Below are 17,858 nucleotides of genomic sequence, written 5' to 3'. Positions count from 1 at the left end.
CGGGGCCGTCTGACGGGCTGGTGCCCACAGCACAGGCTCGTTGCCGCCACCCTCCGGGAAGCCGCAGACCCGAGCTGAGCCGCCGCGGACCTCTCCTCTCCTGGGTCCGGCGGCTCCGGGAGAAGGCGACCGCGTCCAGACCCCGCCAAGACGGAGAGGGGACCGCGCCCTCCCCCAGGATCCCTGGAAAATCCCCCGATCCCCCACTTCACAGCTGGACAGGCCGAAGCCCTGAGAAAGGAGTGTGACCCGGCCGGCTCCCTCAGCGAGGGGTGGCCGGGCTAAAGGTGGCTCCCCCGTCTTCCAGCCGCGTCCCTCGAGACCTAAAGAAAATTCCCAGAGTTTGGAGGGCGGGGTCTGGCTTGAGCGTGCCAGTCGTCGTGCAAAGAAAAATGGATTCGGGGCGGGGCCATTGGGATGAACCGAAAATAACACTTACTGGATTGCAGTTCTTCCCGGGGAAGAATCAAATGAGTGAATTTCCTAAATTGAGCTTGTCCCAAAGGCATCTTAGCACTGGCTGTAATCATATATTTTAATATTTAATTTTTAAAAGAGAAGTTAAAAATGGGAGACGTTGCTCTTTTTTAGGGTGTCATATTTTTGGACAACCATAATTGCCGGCTACAAAGTAACTTAAGGGACTCAAGTTCGCTGTAGGAGTTTGGGTGTTGTTATTCGCCAAGTTATACGTATTTCAGGCTTTTTCATACTCTGAAATAGACATAACATGGCTGTGTCTCAGGTCTGTACAGCTCGGCTTACAGGAATGTTTTATATGATTTGTAAAGACAGCTTGGGTCGGCTATATTTAAATAGCAGTTGGATTTTTGTAATCTGAATTAATATTAACCACGATTCTGTGCTTGCTTTTGGCCGGAAACACCCGTTAGGATCAGAGATAGGGATATTAAAATAAAGTGGAAGTTATTTACATAGAAATGACACCAAAAGGCAGGCTTGCAGAAAGAAAAATAATGAAGTGAATGAAGTGAAAGGAAATGATGTGGGTAGAGGTAAGAACTGCAGTGCAATGTTTAATTTCTTAATTTAGGTGTGAAGAAACATAACGTTCTGTGATAAAATATGTAAATTAGAGAAATATTTTTTATTTGAATCTGTACTTCCACCCAGAGCCAAAGTTTATCACTTGTCTCTCTACTAATGTTAGTGCTCCTGGACTGTAAATGTCAAATTCATTTAATAAGTTTGGAATCAAAATGATACAAGAGAGCTCTTGTGGATTAGTAATCATATACTTGGTATTAAAAGTACCACCTAAACTAATTTAATATCTACTTAGAAATAATAGGATGTGACAGATTTTCAGGAGGAGGTCAACCAGTAGTTAAAATTTTTTCAATATTTGGAGACCCACCTTTGTTAATATTGCTTAAATATATCCAAACCATTTATTTCTATTTATTATTATTTTTGAGACAGAGTCTTGCTCTGTCGCCCAGGCTGGAGTGCAGTGGCACGATCTCGGCTCACTGCAACTTTCGCCTCCCAGGTTCAAGCGATTCTCCTGCCTCAGCCTCCCAAGTAGCTGGGATTACAGACATGCGCCACCACGCCCAGCTAATTTTTGTATTTTTAGTAGAGATGGGGTTTTCCATGTTGGCCAGGCTGGTCTCAAACTCCTGACCTCAGGTGACCCACCCACCTCAGCCTCCCAAATTGCTAGGATTACGGACATGAACCACCACGCCCGGCCCCCAAACCATTTTTTACATTAAAAAATATACTAAATGAATCCAGATGTTACTTTCCAAAGTTATAATGTGGAAATTCATCAAAAACTAAATCAAATATTCTGAAGAAGTATGTGGAACCAAAATAAAGCATTTGTAATTTCACTTTTATCTAATTATTCCTGAGCTATTAATTATTTTTCAGTTTTGAAGCAAGTAAATGGAAGTACTTATTTAATTGTTTGTTTGTTTGTTTTTAAGTGACCTGAAAAAAATGTCTGGATTTCTAGAGGGCTTGAGATGCTCAGAATGCATTGACTGGGGGGAAAAGCGCAATACTATTGCTTCCATTGCTGCTGGTGTACTAGTAAGTGTCATTGATTATTTGGACCTTATTTTTTGGTGTGTTTGTGTTTATGGGTTTTGAATTCTGCAGGATGTTTTAAAATATGTACTATTTATCTTTGACCACTTTGACCATATTGATATTTTGTTGTTTATGGAAAGTTATTAGTTCCACTTTAAGAGTTTATGGTTTAAAAGTTGATTAACAGAGTGGTTGGGTTGTTTTAACTGCATGGTAAAAATGGCATAATAAAACATTTGTTCATTATATGGATTATATCTCCCTTTAATGCGTATATTAAGGTACAAGGAAGTGTTTAAGACGCAGTCAGGTCAAAACCAGTCAATAGATATGATTGCATTTCTCCGTAATCCAGTTAACTTTCTTCTCAGTCTCAGGAAAAAAAAAAGTGCTGACTTTGGCAACACGTACACTAAGATTGGAATGATACAGAGAAGATTAGCATGGCCCCTTAAAATTTTTTTTTTAAAAAGCAAAAACAAAAAGGAAACTCATGTAGAAGTAATTTACAGAATAAAATTCTTATTTACACTTCAGATCCCTCAAGGGATCTGCTATTAGTTTTTATGATCATATGGTGTCATAGGCTCTAAAGAGTAATTTTTTATTTTTATTTTTTGAGACAGAGTTTTGCTCTTGTTTTGTTGTTGTTGTTGTTGTTGTTTTTTGTAAGACAGAGTCTCGGTCTGTCGCCCAGGCTGGAGTGCAGTGGCGCGATCTCGGCTCACGGCAAGCTCCGCATCCCGGGTTTCATGCCAATTCTCCTGCCTCAGCCTCCTGAGTAGCTGGGACTACAGGCGCCCGCCACCGCGCCCGGCTAATTTTTTTGTATTTTAGTAGAGACAGGGTTTCGCCGTGGTCTCGATCTCCTGACCTCGTGATCCGCCCGCCTTGGTCTCGCAAAGTGCTGGGATTACAGGCATGAGCCACCGCACCTGGCCTTGCTCTTGTTTTAGTAGAGACAGGGTTTCTCCATGTTGGTCAAGCTGGTCTTGAACTCCCGACCTCAGATGATCTGCCTGCCTCGGCCTCCCAAAGTGTTGGGATTACAGGCGTGAGCCACTAATGGCACCAAGCCATTTTTTCTTAAGCTTTAAGATTTATTTATTTTCGAGACAGGGTCTCACTTTGTCTCCCAGGCTGGAGTACAGTGGTGAAATCACTCTTCAATGCAGCCTCAACCTCCCGGGCTCAGGTGATCCTCCCACCTCAGCCTCCGGAGTAGCCTGGACCACGGATGAAGGCCACCACACCGGGCTAATTTTTGTTTTTTTTGTAGAGATGGGGTCTCTCCATGTTGCCCAGGCTGGTCTCCTACTCCTGGGCTCAAGTGATTCACTGGCCTTGGCCTCCCAAGGTCCTGAGATTACAGGCCATTGCACCTGGCCAAAAAGCTGAGTTTTTAGTCTATGAAGAAAATATCTTAAATACATTGAGCTGAGGGTAAAAAGAAAGGCATATGTACTCATGCTAGCCATTAAAAATGTTATTAATCTAGTATGGATCTGTCTGTAACCTGATAAAAGTAATTTGACTAGCCTAAAATTGTTATTTTAAAATAATTGCCAGAAGATGTCAGTTCCCAGAGCTAACTGAGTCAGGGTTTGGTGTGGGGATAGGAAAGGGGATTACTTTTAAAAACTTCTAGGCTACTTGTCAGAATTTGGTTAATATAATTTTATTGTAAATTTCTGCTCAGATGATAAAAACTATTTGTGAAGTTTTGGGGTTATTTTGTTATACCTTTGCCCTTGATAATATCTAGAGGCAAATTCAATTAGATAAATTGTAATATGGTGTTTAAATTGAATTTAAAATCACACCTGAAACCATCTTTAGACTGCACTGGAATTCATCAAAAGCAGAACCTCAGAGCTGTTATTTCACACCAAGAAGATAGCTAAAATTCTGTGAACAATAGTTGTTCTCCATATTAATTTGAATGCTTTTTTCTTGATTTTGGGGAATATTTCTCTGGAAGCTTATCATATATCAACAGGACACTTCTTTTCTCAGTTGGAATTTGAGTCACTTTTTTCCTTTCCCCCTCCACGAGATAACTGGTTTCTAGTTCACCAAATTAGATTACAAGGCTTTATTATGATAAAAATTAAATAATGATTGAAGTAGGCTTAGAGAAAAGTTACGTTAATAAATACAAATTGCTGTCAGATTTAAGGGTACCTAATCAGCTATTACGCCATGTGCAAATTACATGTGGGAAAAAGCTAGAACATTTTTGAAATGTATTAAAAGGGATCTCCTCACTTAAATACCTTGCTTTTAGCCAGTGAGATACAGAATTGCTATGATTTCTCATTGGTATCACCTTTGTTTTAGTTTTTTACAGGCTGGTGGATTATCATAGATGCAGCTGTTATTTATCCCACCATGAAAGATTTCAACCACTCATACCATGCCTGTGGTGTTATAGCAACCATAGCCTTCCTAATGTAAGTGTCACCATAATTGGCATTACTTATATAGCTTGCCACAAAATAAAAATGTTTCAAATATAGTTGCATAGATTTAAAATTCTAAATATTACCAGATTAACATACTGGACATGATTTAAAAGTCATACAGTAGAGATGGACTTACACAGAAAAGCAGCAGTCCTCTTTGTTCTTTTTGTGTACCTCTCCACTCCCTCCCAGCTTCTGTCAGCTATTCTTTTATTTTTATACCCCCAGGGTTTATAGCTTTATATTTAAGTCAGAAACTGTGTATTTTGTCTAAGGGATAATTCAACAATATTTTTTAAGCTTTTATATTCCAGACTCTGCTCTAGGTACAGGACATATATAGTTAATAAAACAGGAAAAAGCCATGTCTTTTTGTCATTTAAAATAAGTGCAAAGTAGAAAAAAATAGAGAAAGGAGATATGGGATGTCAATAGGAGGGATAGAAATATAAAAAAATTTTTTTTATAGAGAGCGTGTCTCATGTTGCTCAGGTTGGTCTCCTGGGCTCAAGTGATCCTCCCACCTCGACCTCCCAAAGTGCCAGGATTACAGGTGTGAGCCATCACACGTGGCCAGAAGTTTTCAGCAGAGTCAGAGGAGGTCTCACTAAGAAGGTGACTTTGAGTAAAGACTTGAAGAAAGTGAAGGAGCCGACCAGGGGATGGGGATATATAAGAGAGGTTCATTCCAGGCAGGTGGAACAGCAGGTACAAAGGCTTTACAGCAAGGAGACCAGTATAACTGCAGTAGCAAGATCAAGGGAAAGAGAAGTTGATGGGGTCAGAGAAGTGGTGGAGAGGGGCAGATGGTATAGGGCCTTGAAAAGCATTATAAGAACTTTACTTTCAGCTGGATGCAGTGACTCATGCCTGTAATTCCAGCACTTTGGGATGCCGAGGTGGGTGGATCACTTGAGCTCAGGAATTTGAGACCAGCGTGGGCAACATGGCGAAACCTCATCTCTACCAAAATACAAAAATTGGTAGGGCATGCCTGTGGTCCCAGCTGCTCCGGAGGCTGAGGCGGGAGGATTGCCAGAGCCTGGGAAGTCAAGTCGAGGTTACAGTGAGTCATGATTGTGCCACTGCACTTCAGTCTGGGTAACAGAGCGAGACCCCATCACAAAAGTAAGAACTTTACTTTCATTGTAAGCGTAATGGAAGCCATTGGAAGGTTTTGAGCGGAGGAATGAAATGACCTTATATTTTAATAGGACCATTCCTGTTGAAAAAATTTTTAAAACCAGTAAACAAAATTTATCGCAGTGCCAAATAGCATAAGCACCATGACTCTGCTTCTCAAATTTATCAATATATTTCGAAAATATTCTTGTATTCTTACCAGTTTCTCAAATTCATAAAATCTTTTGTTTGCTTCATACTTGGGCTATGACTTTCTTATTTAGTATTGTTTTTTCCTATAGTTTTTTTTTCTTCTTTAATTAAGACGAGGTCTCACCATGTTTGCCAGGCTGGTCTTGAATTCCTGGGCTCAAGCGATCCACCTGCCTCGGCCTCCCAAAGTGCTAGGATAATAGGCGTGAGCCACTGTGCCCGACCTTTACCTAGAGTTTCTGATTGCTGTTTGTTTTTTTTTTTTTTGGTGGTTGTTGGTAGAAAGAATGTATATTTTCTTTAGGGTTCATTTCATTCTTCTTGAATGCTGCAGTTCTAATTTGGACAGTTACTATGTGGACTGTAGTAGCCTTGTTCAGTTTTTTCTTTTTCCTAGAGTTTCTAGCTGCCTTTTCTTTGTTTTCTTGCATTTTCTACTATTATCACATCTTTATTTTTTTTCCCAAATTCTCAATTATATTGTTTAATGTATTATAACCTCTTTTGTTCTAGAAATCAACATCCCAGAAGCCCATATCTGTCTGTTTCATTATGTATTGATGACTGTGTAAGCCTGCTGCAGCACTGTCACCATGGGACTTCCCTCCCCTGTTGATCAGGGTTGAATCAACTGTTTTTCCAGTTACCACATCTTTTTTTTTTTTTTTTTTTTGGATACAAGAAGTATTTACTTTGGCCGGGCATGGTGGCTTACGCCTGTAATCCCAACATGGGTTTGGGAGGCCGAGGCGGGCAGACCACCTGAGGTGAGGAATTTGAGACCAGCCTGGCCAACATGGTGAAACCCTGTCTTTACTAAAAATAATTTTAAAAGGCTGGGCACAATGGCTCACACCTGTAATCCCAGCACTTTGGGAGGCAGAGACAGGCAGATCACGAAGTCAGGAGATCGAAACCATTCTGGCTAACACAGTGAAACCCTGTCTCTACTAAAAATACAGAAAATTAGCCGGGTGTAGTGGCACGCGACTGTGGTCCCAGCTACTCGGGAGGCTGAGGCAGGAGAATCACTTGAACCCGGGAGGCGGAGGTTGCAGTGAGCAGAGATCACGCTGCTACACTCCAACCTGGGCGACAGAGTGAGACTCTGTCTCAAAAAATAAAAAATAAATTAGCCAGGCACGGTGTTGCGTGCCTGTAGTCCCAGCTACTCGGGAGCCTGAGGCCCAAGAATCGCTTGAACCTGGGCAGCAGAGGTTGCTGTGAGCCAAGATGACACCACTGCACTCCAGCCTGGGCGACAGAGGGAGACTCCGTCTCAATAAATTTAAAAGAAAAAAGTATTTATTTTAGTTTGTTTATTTTATTTATTTTTTTTTTTTGAGATGGAGTTTTGCTCTGTCGCCCAGGCTGGAGTGCAATGGCATGATCTCTGCTCACTGCAACCTCCACCTCCCAGGCTCAATCGATTCTCCTGCCTCAGCCTCCCCAAGTAGCTAGGATTACAGGCACACGCCACCATGCCTGGCTGGTTTTTGTATTTTCTGTAGAGACGGGTTTCACCATGTTGGCCAAGCTGGTCTTGAACTCCTGACTTCAAGTGATCCACCCGTCTCAGCCTCCCAAAGTGCTGGGATTACAGGCGTGAGCCACCACACCTGGCTGATATGTTTTCTTAGAATTCTCATCTCTTTATCTTTTTATTTTATATTCCAATCTGTTAAACATTTTTGCATTTCAGTTCTCATGTTTTAATTTCTAAGGGCCTTTTTTTGTTTCCTTAATTATGAATGCTTCCTTTAGGGATCAACTCTCTCTGTAGGCCTTTTTTTTTTTTTTCTTTTCGTGTTAGACGGGTAAGGTGCTGATGTAAGAACAAGGTTTGAGGGAGGCACATCTCAAACATGCACATGAACACCCAATCATCATGCCTAAGAACTACAAAAGAATCAGGTTTTCCTTTTTAAATTAAAAAAAAAAATGTTTTAGAAGTAGGGCCTCACTTTGTCATCCAGGCTGGAGTGCAATGGTATGATCATAACACACTGCTGTCTCAAAATCCTGGGCTTAAGCAGTCCTCTGGTCTCAGCCCCAGTAGCTAGGACTACTTGCACATACCACCACACCCAGCTATGTTTTAAAGAGTTTTTTTGTAAAGACAGGATCTCACTATGTTGCCCAGGCTGTTCTTGAACTCCTGGTCTCAAGTGATTCTCCTGCCTTGGCCTCCGAGATTGCTGGATGACAGGTGTGAGTCACTGTGCCTCTCTGCCTTTATTATTTTAAAAATGTAATATAAAATGCATTCTGGCCAGGCATGGTGGCTCACACCTGTAATCCCAGCACTTTGGGAGGCCAAAGTGGGCGGATCACTTGAGGTCAGGAGTTCAAGACCAGCCTGGCCAACATGGTGAAACCTTGTCTCTACAAAAAATAGAAAAATCAGCCGGGCATGGTGGTGCATGCCTGTGGTCCCAGCTACTCAGGAGGCTGAGGTGGGGAATCGCTTGAATCTGAGAGGCAGAGATTACAGTGAGCCAAGATCACGGCACTGGACTCCAGCCCAGGAGACAGAGTGAGACTCCGTCTCAAAAAAAACAAAAAAAAAAACGCATTTAGTGAGATACATAAAGTGCAGAAGTCATATATACATCTCAACAAATTTTTACTTACATAGACACTCATGTAAACAGCATCTAGATCAAGATTGAAAACATCACCCCAGAACGTTCTCAATCAGCACTTCCATCACACCTGTATAGCCCCCGTCCTGACCTCTACCATTGTCCATCAGCTTTCTGTAGACCTTTTTTTTTTCTTTTGAGGTAGGCTCTCGCTCTGTTGCCCAGGCTGGAGTGCAGTGGCATGATCTTGGCTCACTGCAACCTCTGCCTCCTGAGTTCAAGCAATTTTCCTGCCTCAGCCACCTGAGTAACTGGGATTACAGACACCCACCACTGTGCCCAGCTAATATTTGTATTTTTAGTAGAGACAGGGTTTCGCCATGTTGGCCAGGCCGGTCTCGAACTCCTGACCTCTCAGGTGATCCACCTGCCTTGGCCTCCCAAAGTGCTGGGATTAAAAGCGTGAGCCACCATGCCCGGCCTTCTGTAGACTTTTAATTTAGGTTGTAGAGTCATCTCTTCCAGGCTTCCAGGTAATCCAAGTTGAAAATTACACACATTTTTAAATTTTGCTACAGTTACTTAAGTGTAAACACAGTAACTTGTATTTTCAGAGTAAAGCAAGTGGCTAAGGGCAGCCAGTTTGACTGTGCCTGGCGTGGAGTCAGTGCCAGAGTAGTTATTCATTCGCAGAAGTAAAGGTCTGACTTCAGAAGCCACTGATAGCAAAGGGCTGTGGTCTTTTTCTTTGAAGTTCGGCCAGTATGCAGCTATTTCTAGTTCTTTCCATTTTGTTGCAATTTATTTTACTGTAATAATGATGCTGTTAGAATTCTTTTAGAAAGCTGACACCTGAATTTCAACATTGGTTTAGATTTAAAAGTTTTATTTTTGTGATTATATTTTTGTCCTGCTTTTGTCCTCAGATCTTTAAAAAATTATTTTGTTCCCCTTTGAAGCAGTAGCAAGTCTGACTATGGAGGGGAAGTATAGCTGTATATGAGCTTGAATGTACTATTCAAACGTGTTTCCTGCTAAACTTACATTCTGTTGCATTAACATAATTATAGCAGAGCTGACTTCATGTTTTTATAAATGTTTATCATCTATTTGGCTTCAGTTTACATCTTTTTATTATAGTGTCAGATAGTATCAGGCCATAATTTTAAACAAAAACTGTTAGTTAATTATAATTCAAATGGATAGGAGTCAAAAAGCAGCTATTCTTTCATTAATAACTTTATTATTTTTTCTCTTATTACAAAAGTTCTCTGATTTTGTGGCTTTAAAAATGTTAATAAATGTTCTGTGTATTACTCTGTATTTTTTAATTTTAAAAATGTAGGGTAGGCTGGGCACGGTGGCTCACGCCTGTAATCCCAGCACTTTGGGAGGCTGAGGTGGAAGGATCTCGAGGTCAGGAGATCGAGACCATCCTGGCCAACATCATGAAGCCCCGTCTCTACTAAAATACAAAAAATTAACTGGGTGTGGTGACACGTACCTGTGGTCCTAGCTACTCAGGAAGCTGAGGCAGGGGAATCGCTTGAACCCGGGAGGTGGAGGTTGCAGTGAGCTGAGATCGTGCCACTGCACTCCAGCCTGGTGACAGAGCAAGACTCCATCTCAAAAAAAAAAAAAAAAAAAGTAGGATATACCAATAAGCAAAAACGAACTTGCCTGTAATCTCACCAAACTATAACATTTTGACAGATATTCTGCCAGTGTTTTCTTCTGTTTTCTCTTTCTCTAACACACATCTATATGTTTTAAAAGTAATATTTACTCTTCTCCTCTTCCTTTCCTCTTCCTGGAAAATTCAGTCCAAAAACTATTAGGTGAGGTCAAGCATGACAGGCATCCTCTATAGAAAGACAAGTTGTGGTGGCCCAGAGCAGGCTGCTGGGCTCAGGCAGGTTGGGAAGGGGCAGCTCAGCATGGGCTCAGATCCTGAGCAGGGTGAGGAGGGGATCCATGCAGCGGAGTGCGGGATGGAAGAAGGCAGCCCTACGTGGGATGCTGGAGTCTGAGCAGGGTAAAGAGGCTGTCCAGATGGGGCAGGGGAAGCAGTGTAGCAGCTCTGTCTGCTAAGAGTGCCCAGAACAGCTACACCCCCAATACCAGGAGCACACCTATAGCCCCCAATTATGGAGCATCATGTTGACAAATACCAGACGTTTCAGGAAAAAGATTATTTAATAACTTTTCTATAAATTTGAGAACATACATAAAAATAGTCATAGCAGAGAACAAATAGAGATTGTTCATTCCAAAGTGTCCCTAATAGTGAAGACAGGATTGTGGTGGCTCACAGAGGGCTCTGAAGTTTATTCAGATGGCTCAGCAAGGAAAACGAGCTGAGAACCAGTAACCCAAGAACATATATTTGTGTTTTACTTCTAAATATGAAGCCTGTTTTTAATGTATTTATTTTATATACAAAATAGTACTGTACAGAGATCACTGAAAATAATTGAGTATTTTGATCATTCTGAAACTTAGATTTGTATGAATAAATTAAGACATCATATTACTGTGAAAAAAACTAGGATTCCTATATTCAACACTTTTTTTTTCATAGATACAAGGTCTTACTGTGTTGCCTAGGCTGGTCTCAAAGTCCCGGGCTCAAGCAATCCTCCTACCTTGGCCTTCCAAAGTGCTGAGATTACTGGCACAAGCTACCAGGCCTGACCTAAACACATTTATTGAGCACCTACTATGTGCGAAGCCCCTAGCCTTGTGCTAGGCATTGAGAATGAAAATGAGAAACAAGACAGACAATGGCTCCTGTCCTCATGAAGCTTATATTCTAGTGTTAGACACTCACAACTAAATGGGTATATATATCATAGGTATAATGTTTTGTAACTTTAACTTGATGTATTGTGAACGTTTTCCCATGACATTTGGAATGTTTCAAAGGATACTTCTAAAGAAAGCAAGCCTATCTCAATTTAGAGTGGTATGCTGTAAAAAGTTAGTAAAACACTTCTTGTGTTTAGAGCCTGCATCAAGGATTAAAAAAACAAGATTTTACCGCTTAAATCTCTATTCAATAATGTCTTCAGAGCAAAAAGTTATTGTGTTGTTTGAAATATAATTATTTCTCCAAACATTTGACATCAGTACAAAATTATTACAAAAAAATTTATTCCAAAGCCAATTTTAAGAAATATTTGGATTATCTAAGGCCCATTTTCTCCCTCTGCCATCGCCATACATGAGTTCATGTTATGTCTGATACGTACAAATAGAATATCAGATAGAACCAAGCGAAATTATCTTTTTACCTGTTCCAATCTTAGCGAAAGAAAATTTTGAGAATTTTGTTGCCGATTTTTTTTTTAGGAGACGGAGTTTCACTCTTGTTGCCCAGGCTGAATCACAATGGCGCAATCTCAGCTCATCACAACCTCTGTTTCCCGGGTTCAAGCGATTATCCTGCCTCAGCTTCCCGAGTAGCTGGGATTACAGGCATGCGCCACCATGCCCAGCTAATTTTGTATTTTTAGTAGAGACGGGGTTTCTCCATGTTGGTCAGGCTGGTCTCGAACTCCTGACCTCAGGTGATCCGCCCACCTTGGCCTCCCAAAGTGCTGGGATTATAGGCATGAACCACCACTCCCGGCCTCGTTCCCAAATTTTAACAATCCAGACTCACCTGAAAGACTTGTTAAAACTCAGATTTCTGGGCCCCATGCCCAGAGTGTCTGCTTTGCTAGGTTTGGGTTAGGGCCACATAATTTTCTTGTCAAATAGGTTGCCAAGTAATGCTGATTCTGCTAGTCTGGGGCCCATGACCACTGCTCTAGAGGGTATCTGGCCGGGCGCAGTGGTTCACGCCTGTAATCCCAGCACTTTGGGAGGCCAAGGCGGGTGGATCACAAGGTCAGGAGTTTGAGACCATGCTGGCTAACACGGTGAAACCCCATCTCTACTAAAAATACAAAAAAAAATTAGTCGGGTAGGTGGTGCATGCCTGTAGTCCCAGCTACTTGGGAGGCTGAGGCAGGAGAATGGCGTAAAACCTGGGAGGCAGAGGTTGCAGTGAGCCGAGATCGCGCCACTGCACTACAGCCTGGGAGACAGAGCGAGACTCCGTCTCAAACAAAACAAAACAAAAAAAGAGTATCTGGTTGAAGAGACCAGTCATATGAACTCTTTACTCAAGAACTGAAGGCCTTTGAGCCAGGTGTGGTGGCACTTTGGGAGGTCAAGGCAAGGAGGATCTCTTGAGGCCAGGAGTTTGAGACCAGCCTCAGCAACATAGCGACACTTTGTCTCCACAAAAAATTTTTAAAAATTAGCCAGGTGTGGTGGTGCACACCTGTAATCCCAGCTACTCAGGAGGCTGAAGTGGAAGGATCACTTGAGCCCGGGGGTTCAAGGCTGCAGTAAGCCACAGTTGTGCCACTGCATTCTAGCTTGAGCAACAGAGTGAGATCCTGTATCTTTAAAAAAAAAAAAAAAAAAGACTTTCAGGCCTAACCTTAAATTTGAGAAACTGTAGATTATTGTTTCTGGTAATTGGTGTCATGGACCCTGATTTCTTGGTTTTATTTTATTCATACAGGATTAATGCAGTATCGAATGGACAAGTCCGAGGTGATAGTTACAGTGAAGGTTGTCTGGGTCAAACAGGTAAATAGGTGCAAACAGCATCTTATTATACATGCTTAAATCCTTAAGATGAGAATTTCACATGGAAATACCACTTTTCTATTTGTTTTAATATATCTGTGAGTAACAGCTTATTATTTTGAATCTATTTTATGTTTTGGGCTTGAAATTGGGAATTAATATATAACATTCTATTTACTGTGCTTTATTGAGCTGTAGGCAGTGTTTTTATTAAAATGTATTTATGCAAATTAAAGAGGCCCTATCAGAATTCATTTTAGGCAGTCATGACTCCATTTATTATATTTATAGCAAATCTTCATAAACATGTTAATGTGATTTGAAAGTTGGCTGTCCTCCTCTGTTAACATAATTTTAATGCAACCTTCCTAAGTTCTAGTCACAGTAAATTTGAATTTATTTTGCTGCCTAACTTCCCTGAAAGTGAAATCACTGAATATGAATTTTTTACTGTATGTCTGTGTTACTGTTTGAAAGTACTCTTGGAAGATCTGGGAGCAGCCGGGCGCAGTGGCTCACACCTGTAATCCCAGCACTTTGGGAGGCCAAGGCAGGCAGATCACAAGGTCAGGAGATGGAGATCATCCTGGCTAACACAGTGAAACCCCGTCTCTACTAAAAATACAAAAAATCAGCTGGGCGTGGTGGCGGGCGCCTGTAATCCCAGCTACTCTGGAGGCTGAGGCAGGGGAATGGCGTGAACCTGGGGGGCAGAGCTTGCAGTGAGCCGAGATTGTGCCACTGCACTCCAGCCTGGGAGACAGAGCAAGACTCTGCCTCAAAAAAAAAAAAAAAAAAATGTGGGAGCATTGTCTATATAAAAGCATAAGGAGAATGAGCCTCTAAATATGGTGAAACAGATCTTATGAGATGTTTTATAGAAAGGTTGAGTATAGGTTTTCTCAGTGTAGGCAGTTGGGGAAAGTAAGTATATGCACTTATACAGACTCATAAATAATTTTTAAAAATCTATACAGACCAACCAAGAAGAAAAAGGCCAACAGGTACACTGATGAAGATGTTTAACACATCCTTTACTGTTCTCACATTAGACTTTAATGGAAGTTGCACTTTTTTTTTTCTGTTTGGGTTTTGTTTTCTTTTTGAAAGTTAATTGTACTGCCCTATGGGAAAGAATTCTGGTAAAATATTATTTCTTTCAAGGTGCTCGCATTTGGCTTTTCATTGGTTTCATGTTGGCCTTTGGATCTCTGATTGCATCTATGTGGATTCTTTTTGGAGGTTATGTTGCTAAAGGTAAGAGAAAACATAGGTTACAATTTACTTCAGTGGAATACTGGAATTTTGCATTAAAGTTGGTTATTTTAGAATAAAACATTTTTCCTATAGATGGGCCAACTACTAGCGATGCATTTATATCCGGGACCCCCTCCCCCTCCCCCACCGACAGTGTTTGGTTTTCTTTGTCTTGTATATTTTTAGTATTCCTTTCTTCAGTCATTTCTCTTCTTATCCAGAGCCTGGAAGGGATGAGACAGCTCTAAACACTGCGTTTCTTTGGCTTCCAAAAATCTCAAAAGCAGAACATATGTTATCTAGCTAGTTAGCAAGCTTTGTTTCTTCAAGAGTCTCACTGTCACCCAGGCTGGAGTGCAATGGCATGATCATGGCTCACTGCAGCCTCAGCCTCCTGGGCTCAAGTCATCCTCCCACCTCAGCTTCCCAGGTAGCTAGGGCCACAGGCACACACGACCACACCCAGCTAATTTCTAAATTTTTTGTAGAGATGGATCTTGCTATGTTGCTAAGGCTGGCCTTGAACTCCTGGCCTCAAGCCTGGCCTAACAAGTTCTGACTTTCAGAATATCTGTGCAAAGCTCTAACATCCCAGAATTGAGATTTATTCAGTTAAGCCTCCCTGGTAATGTGATGTCACCTCCTTTCAGACAGAAAAGTAAACTAACATTTAATATACATCTGCTATATAAGGCCACTTTAAGGCAAGCTCAGGAAAAGGTATACTGTTAGACCCTGGGAGAAATTTCACCTTGGGGGACCCTAGAAAAATAGAAAACCCATTTAATATTCCAGGTAAAATTGCTATGGCTGTCAGAGTAAAAATACAGTATTAATGATTTATAAAAACTGGACCAGGTTATATATATTCTGCTCATATTTTAACACTTATTTGAATAAAATGTAACTTTTAGATTAAAATAATGTTTCCTAAATTTTTATTAAAATCATTTAATCTCATAGACAGGAGTAATAGATATTTCCAAATATTTGTATTTTTTATTTTATTTTTATTATTTTTTTTATTTCTTGAGACAGGGTCTTGCTCTGTCACCCAGGCTGGAATGCAGTGGCACAATCTCAGCTCACTGCAACCTCCACCTCCCAGGCTCAAGCAGTCCTCCCACTCAGCCTCCTGAGTAGCTGAGATGACGGGCACATGCCACCACACCCTGCTAGTTTTGTATTTTTTTGTAGAGATGGGGTTTCACCATGTTGCCCAGGCCGGTCTCAAACTCCCAGGCTCAAGTGATCTGCCTGCCTCAGCTTCTCAAAGTACTGGGATTACAGGTGTGAACCACTAGGCCTAGCCATGTGTAATTTATTATTAAAATCATGTTACCAAAATTGTAGAAAATAAAAGAGAGTGGGTGCAGTGTAATCCCAGCACTTCAGGAGGCCAAGGAGGGAGTACTGCATGAGGCCAGGATTTTGAGACCAGCTTGGACAACATAGGGAGACCCCATCTCTACAAATAATAAATATGTAGCCGAGTATGGTGGCGTGCACGTGTGGTCCCAGCTACTCGGGAGACTGAGGTGAGAGGATCACCTGAGCCCGGGAGGCAGAGATTGCAGTGAGCTGTGATTGCGCCACTGTACTCCAGCCTGGGTGACAAAGTGAGACCCCGTCTCAAAAAAAGAGAAAAGAAAAGAAAAAAAAGAAAAAGAAGTAATAATTTCACCACTCTTAAATATTTTGGTTTATTTCCTTTTGTTCTCTTTTCTTACGTTTTTAGTTATTATCATAATTTTTATCCCCCGTTTGCATTTCACATGATATTATAAGTTAGTTGTTCTTTTGCTGCTATAAAATCTGTTTTTTATATGTATATTTGTTGCCCAAGCTGGAGTGCAGTGATGCGATCTCAGCTCACTGCAACCTCCGTCTCCCAGGTTCAAGCGATTCTTCTGCCTCAGCCTCCCAAGTAGCTGGGATTACAGGCGACTGCCGCCATGTCCAGCTAATTTTTGTATTTTTAGTAGAGACAGGGTTTCGCCATGTTGGCCAGGCTGGTCTTGAACTCCTGACCTCAGGTGATCCACCTGCCTTGGCTTCCCAAAGTGCTGGGATTACAGGAGTGAGCCACCACGCCCAGCCATATGTATATTTTAAAATGTATATATTTTGAGTTTGAGACCAGTCTGGCCAACATGGCAAAACCCCATCTCTACTAGAAATACAAAAATTAGCCAGGCATGGTGGCACACACCTCCAATCCCAGCTACTTGGGAGGCTGAGGCATGAGATCTCTTGAACCTGGGAGGTGGAAGTTGCAGTGAGCTGCGATCACGCCACTGCACTGCAGCCTGGGCAACAGAGGGAGACCCTCTCAAAAATCAAAACAAAAAAAAGGAAAAAAATTACCTTTTTATCATGGGAATTGCATAATACTTGTTCATTATAGAAAACTAAGAATGTAAAAGAACTCAAAAGAAGAAAATGAAATTACTGATAATTCTTTCCCAGATACAACTATTAATACAGGGCCCCTTTTTATAGGAATGTCTTTATCTCATAATTTTAGGCTATTTTCCTGAAAGCTTCTGGAGCAAGGTTATGTTTTGAGAATTATTAGCAGCAGATCTGTAATTTTATAAAGTTGGCTTTATAACATTTTTAGAAGCCATTCTAGTGGTAATGGTTATTTAACGTGAAATAGTGGTGAAGACCTATGCAAACCATCTGTTATGTTAATCAGATTAACCAAAGCTGTTCTGAAATGAGAAAAATTTGACAGTTCACCTATTTATTATGCCTCTGTTAATGAGCAGTCATTAACAATTCCAGTAGTAGAAATTGATGAGCATTTCAACTTCACTTCTAGATACAGTCAGAAAAAAGTGTTGCTCCAGCAGTCCTTCCAATCTTAGTTAATGGCTGGCTGCTGTATCTTTCCAGGTGTTTAGGCCAGAAGTCCTGGATGGTGAAGGCCTGTCAAAGATGACATTTGTCTTCCTCCCACGCCCCATATCCAGTCTATCTGCAGATCCTGTTGACTGTGCTGTAAAATGTATCCTGAGTCTAACCACCATTTACCATCTCTCCACTGCCACCACCCTGGTTCGATCCATCATCATCTCTCACCGGATTTCCTGGAAGAGCCTCCTAACTGGTTTCTGTTTCCTCTCTCGCCTCCTCTAATCTACCCTCAGCACAGCAGCCAGAGGGATCCTCTTAAAATATGTCAGCTCAGATCACTTTCCTGCTCACAACCCAGTGGCTTCTCATCTCACTCAGAGTAAAAATCAGAGTCCTCACTGTGACTGCCAGGTCTCCGCTGCCCAGTCGCCTTCTTTCTTTACCCTGTCCCTGCTCTTCCCTCTTGTGCCTACGTGGCTGTTCCTGTAATTCACCGGTGTGCTCCCTCAGGGCGTGTGCATGGCTTCTGCCCTCACTTCCTGCGTGTTCTTACCCCAGTGTCACCTTCTCATGGGGTCTTCCTGGCCATCTGTGTCCAATGTCACACTCCACTTCTCCACCTTTCCTGCATTATTTTATCATCTTTTTA

At 41.6% G+C, this 17,858-nt stretch overlaps 1 protein-coding gene, 1 non-coding gene and 1 pseudogene across 2 annotated transcripts in view; 2 read left to right on the top strand and 1 right to left on the bottom strand.

The window, feature by feature from the left end:
• The window catches only part of TMEM50A (transmembrane protein 50A), a 37,193-nt gene that overhangs the window by 8,673 nt on the left and 10,662 nt on the right, over nt 1-17,858 (top strand). Inside the window, exons 2-5 of the mRNA XM_054499879.2 lie at nt 1,956-2,061; nt 4,402-4,514; nt 13,023-13,090; nt 14,255-14,347. Of these exons, the coding sequence (XP_054355854.1) occupies nt 1,969-2,061; nt 4,402-4,514; nt 13,023-13,090; nt 14,255-14,347 (367 nt within the window). The 5' untranslated portion in view covers nt 1,956-1,968. The remainder of the gene's footprint in view (nt 1-1,955; nt 2,062-4,401; nt 4,515-13,022; nt 13,091-14,254; nt 14,348-17,858) is intronic.
• LOC129023473 (U6 spliceosomal RNA) lies at nt 2,450-2,513 on the top strand (annotated as a pseudogene).
• Nucleotides 7,669-7,772, bottom strand: LOC129024038 (small nucleolar RNA U13). The gene has a single exon (XR_008497019.1). It is a non-coding gene; the product is annotated as a small nucleolar RNA U13 (small nucleolar RNA).

This window comes from Pongo pygmaeus, chromosome 1 (assembly GCF_028885625.2).
Source record: "Pongo pygmaeus isolate AG05252 chromosome 1, NHGRI_mPonPyg2-v2.0_pri, whole genome shotgun sequence".
NCBI classification, from domain to species: Eukaryota; Metazoa; Chordata; class Mammalia; order Primates; family Hominidae; genus Pongo; species Pongo pygmaeus.
This window is presented reverse-complemented; position numbering and strand designations above follow the sequence as displayed.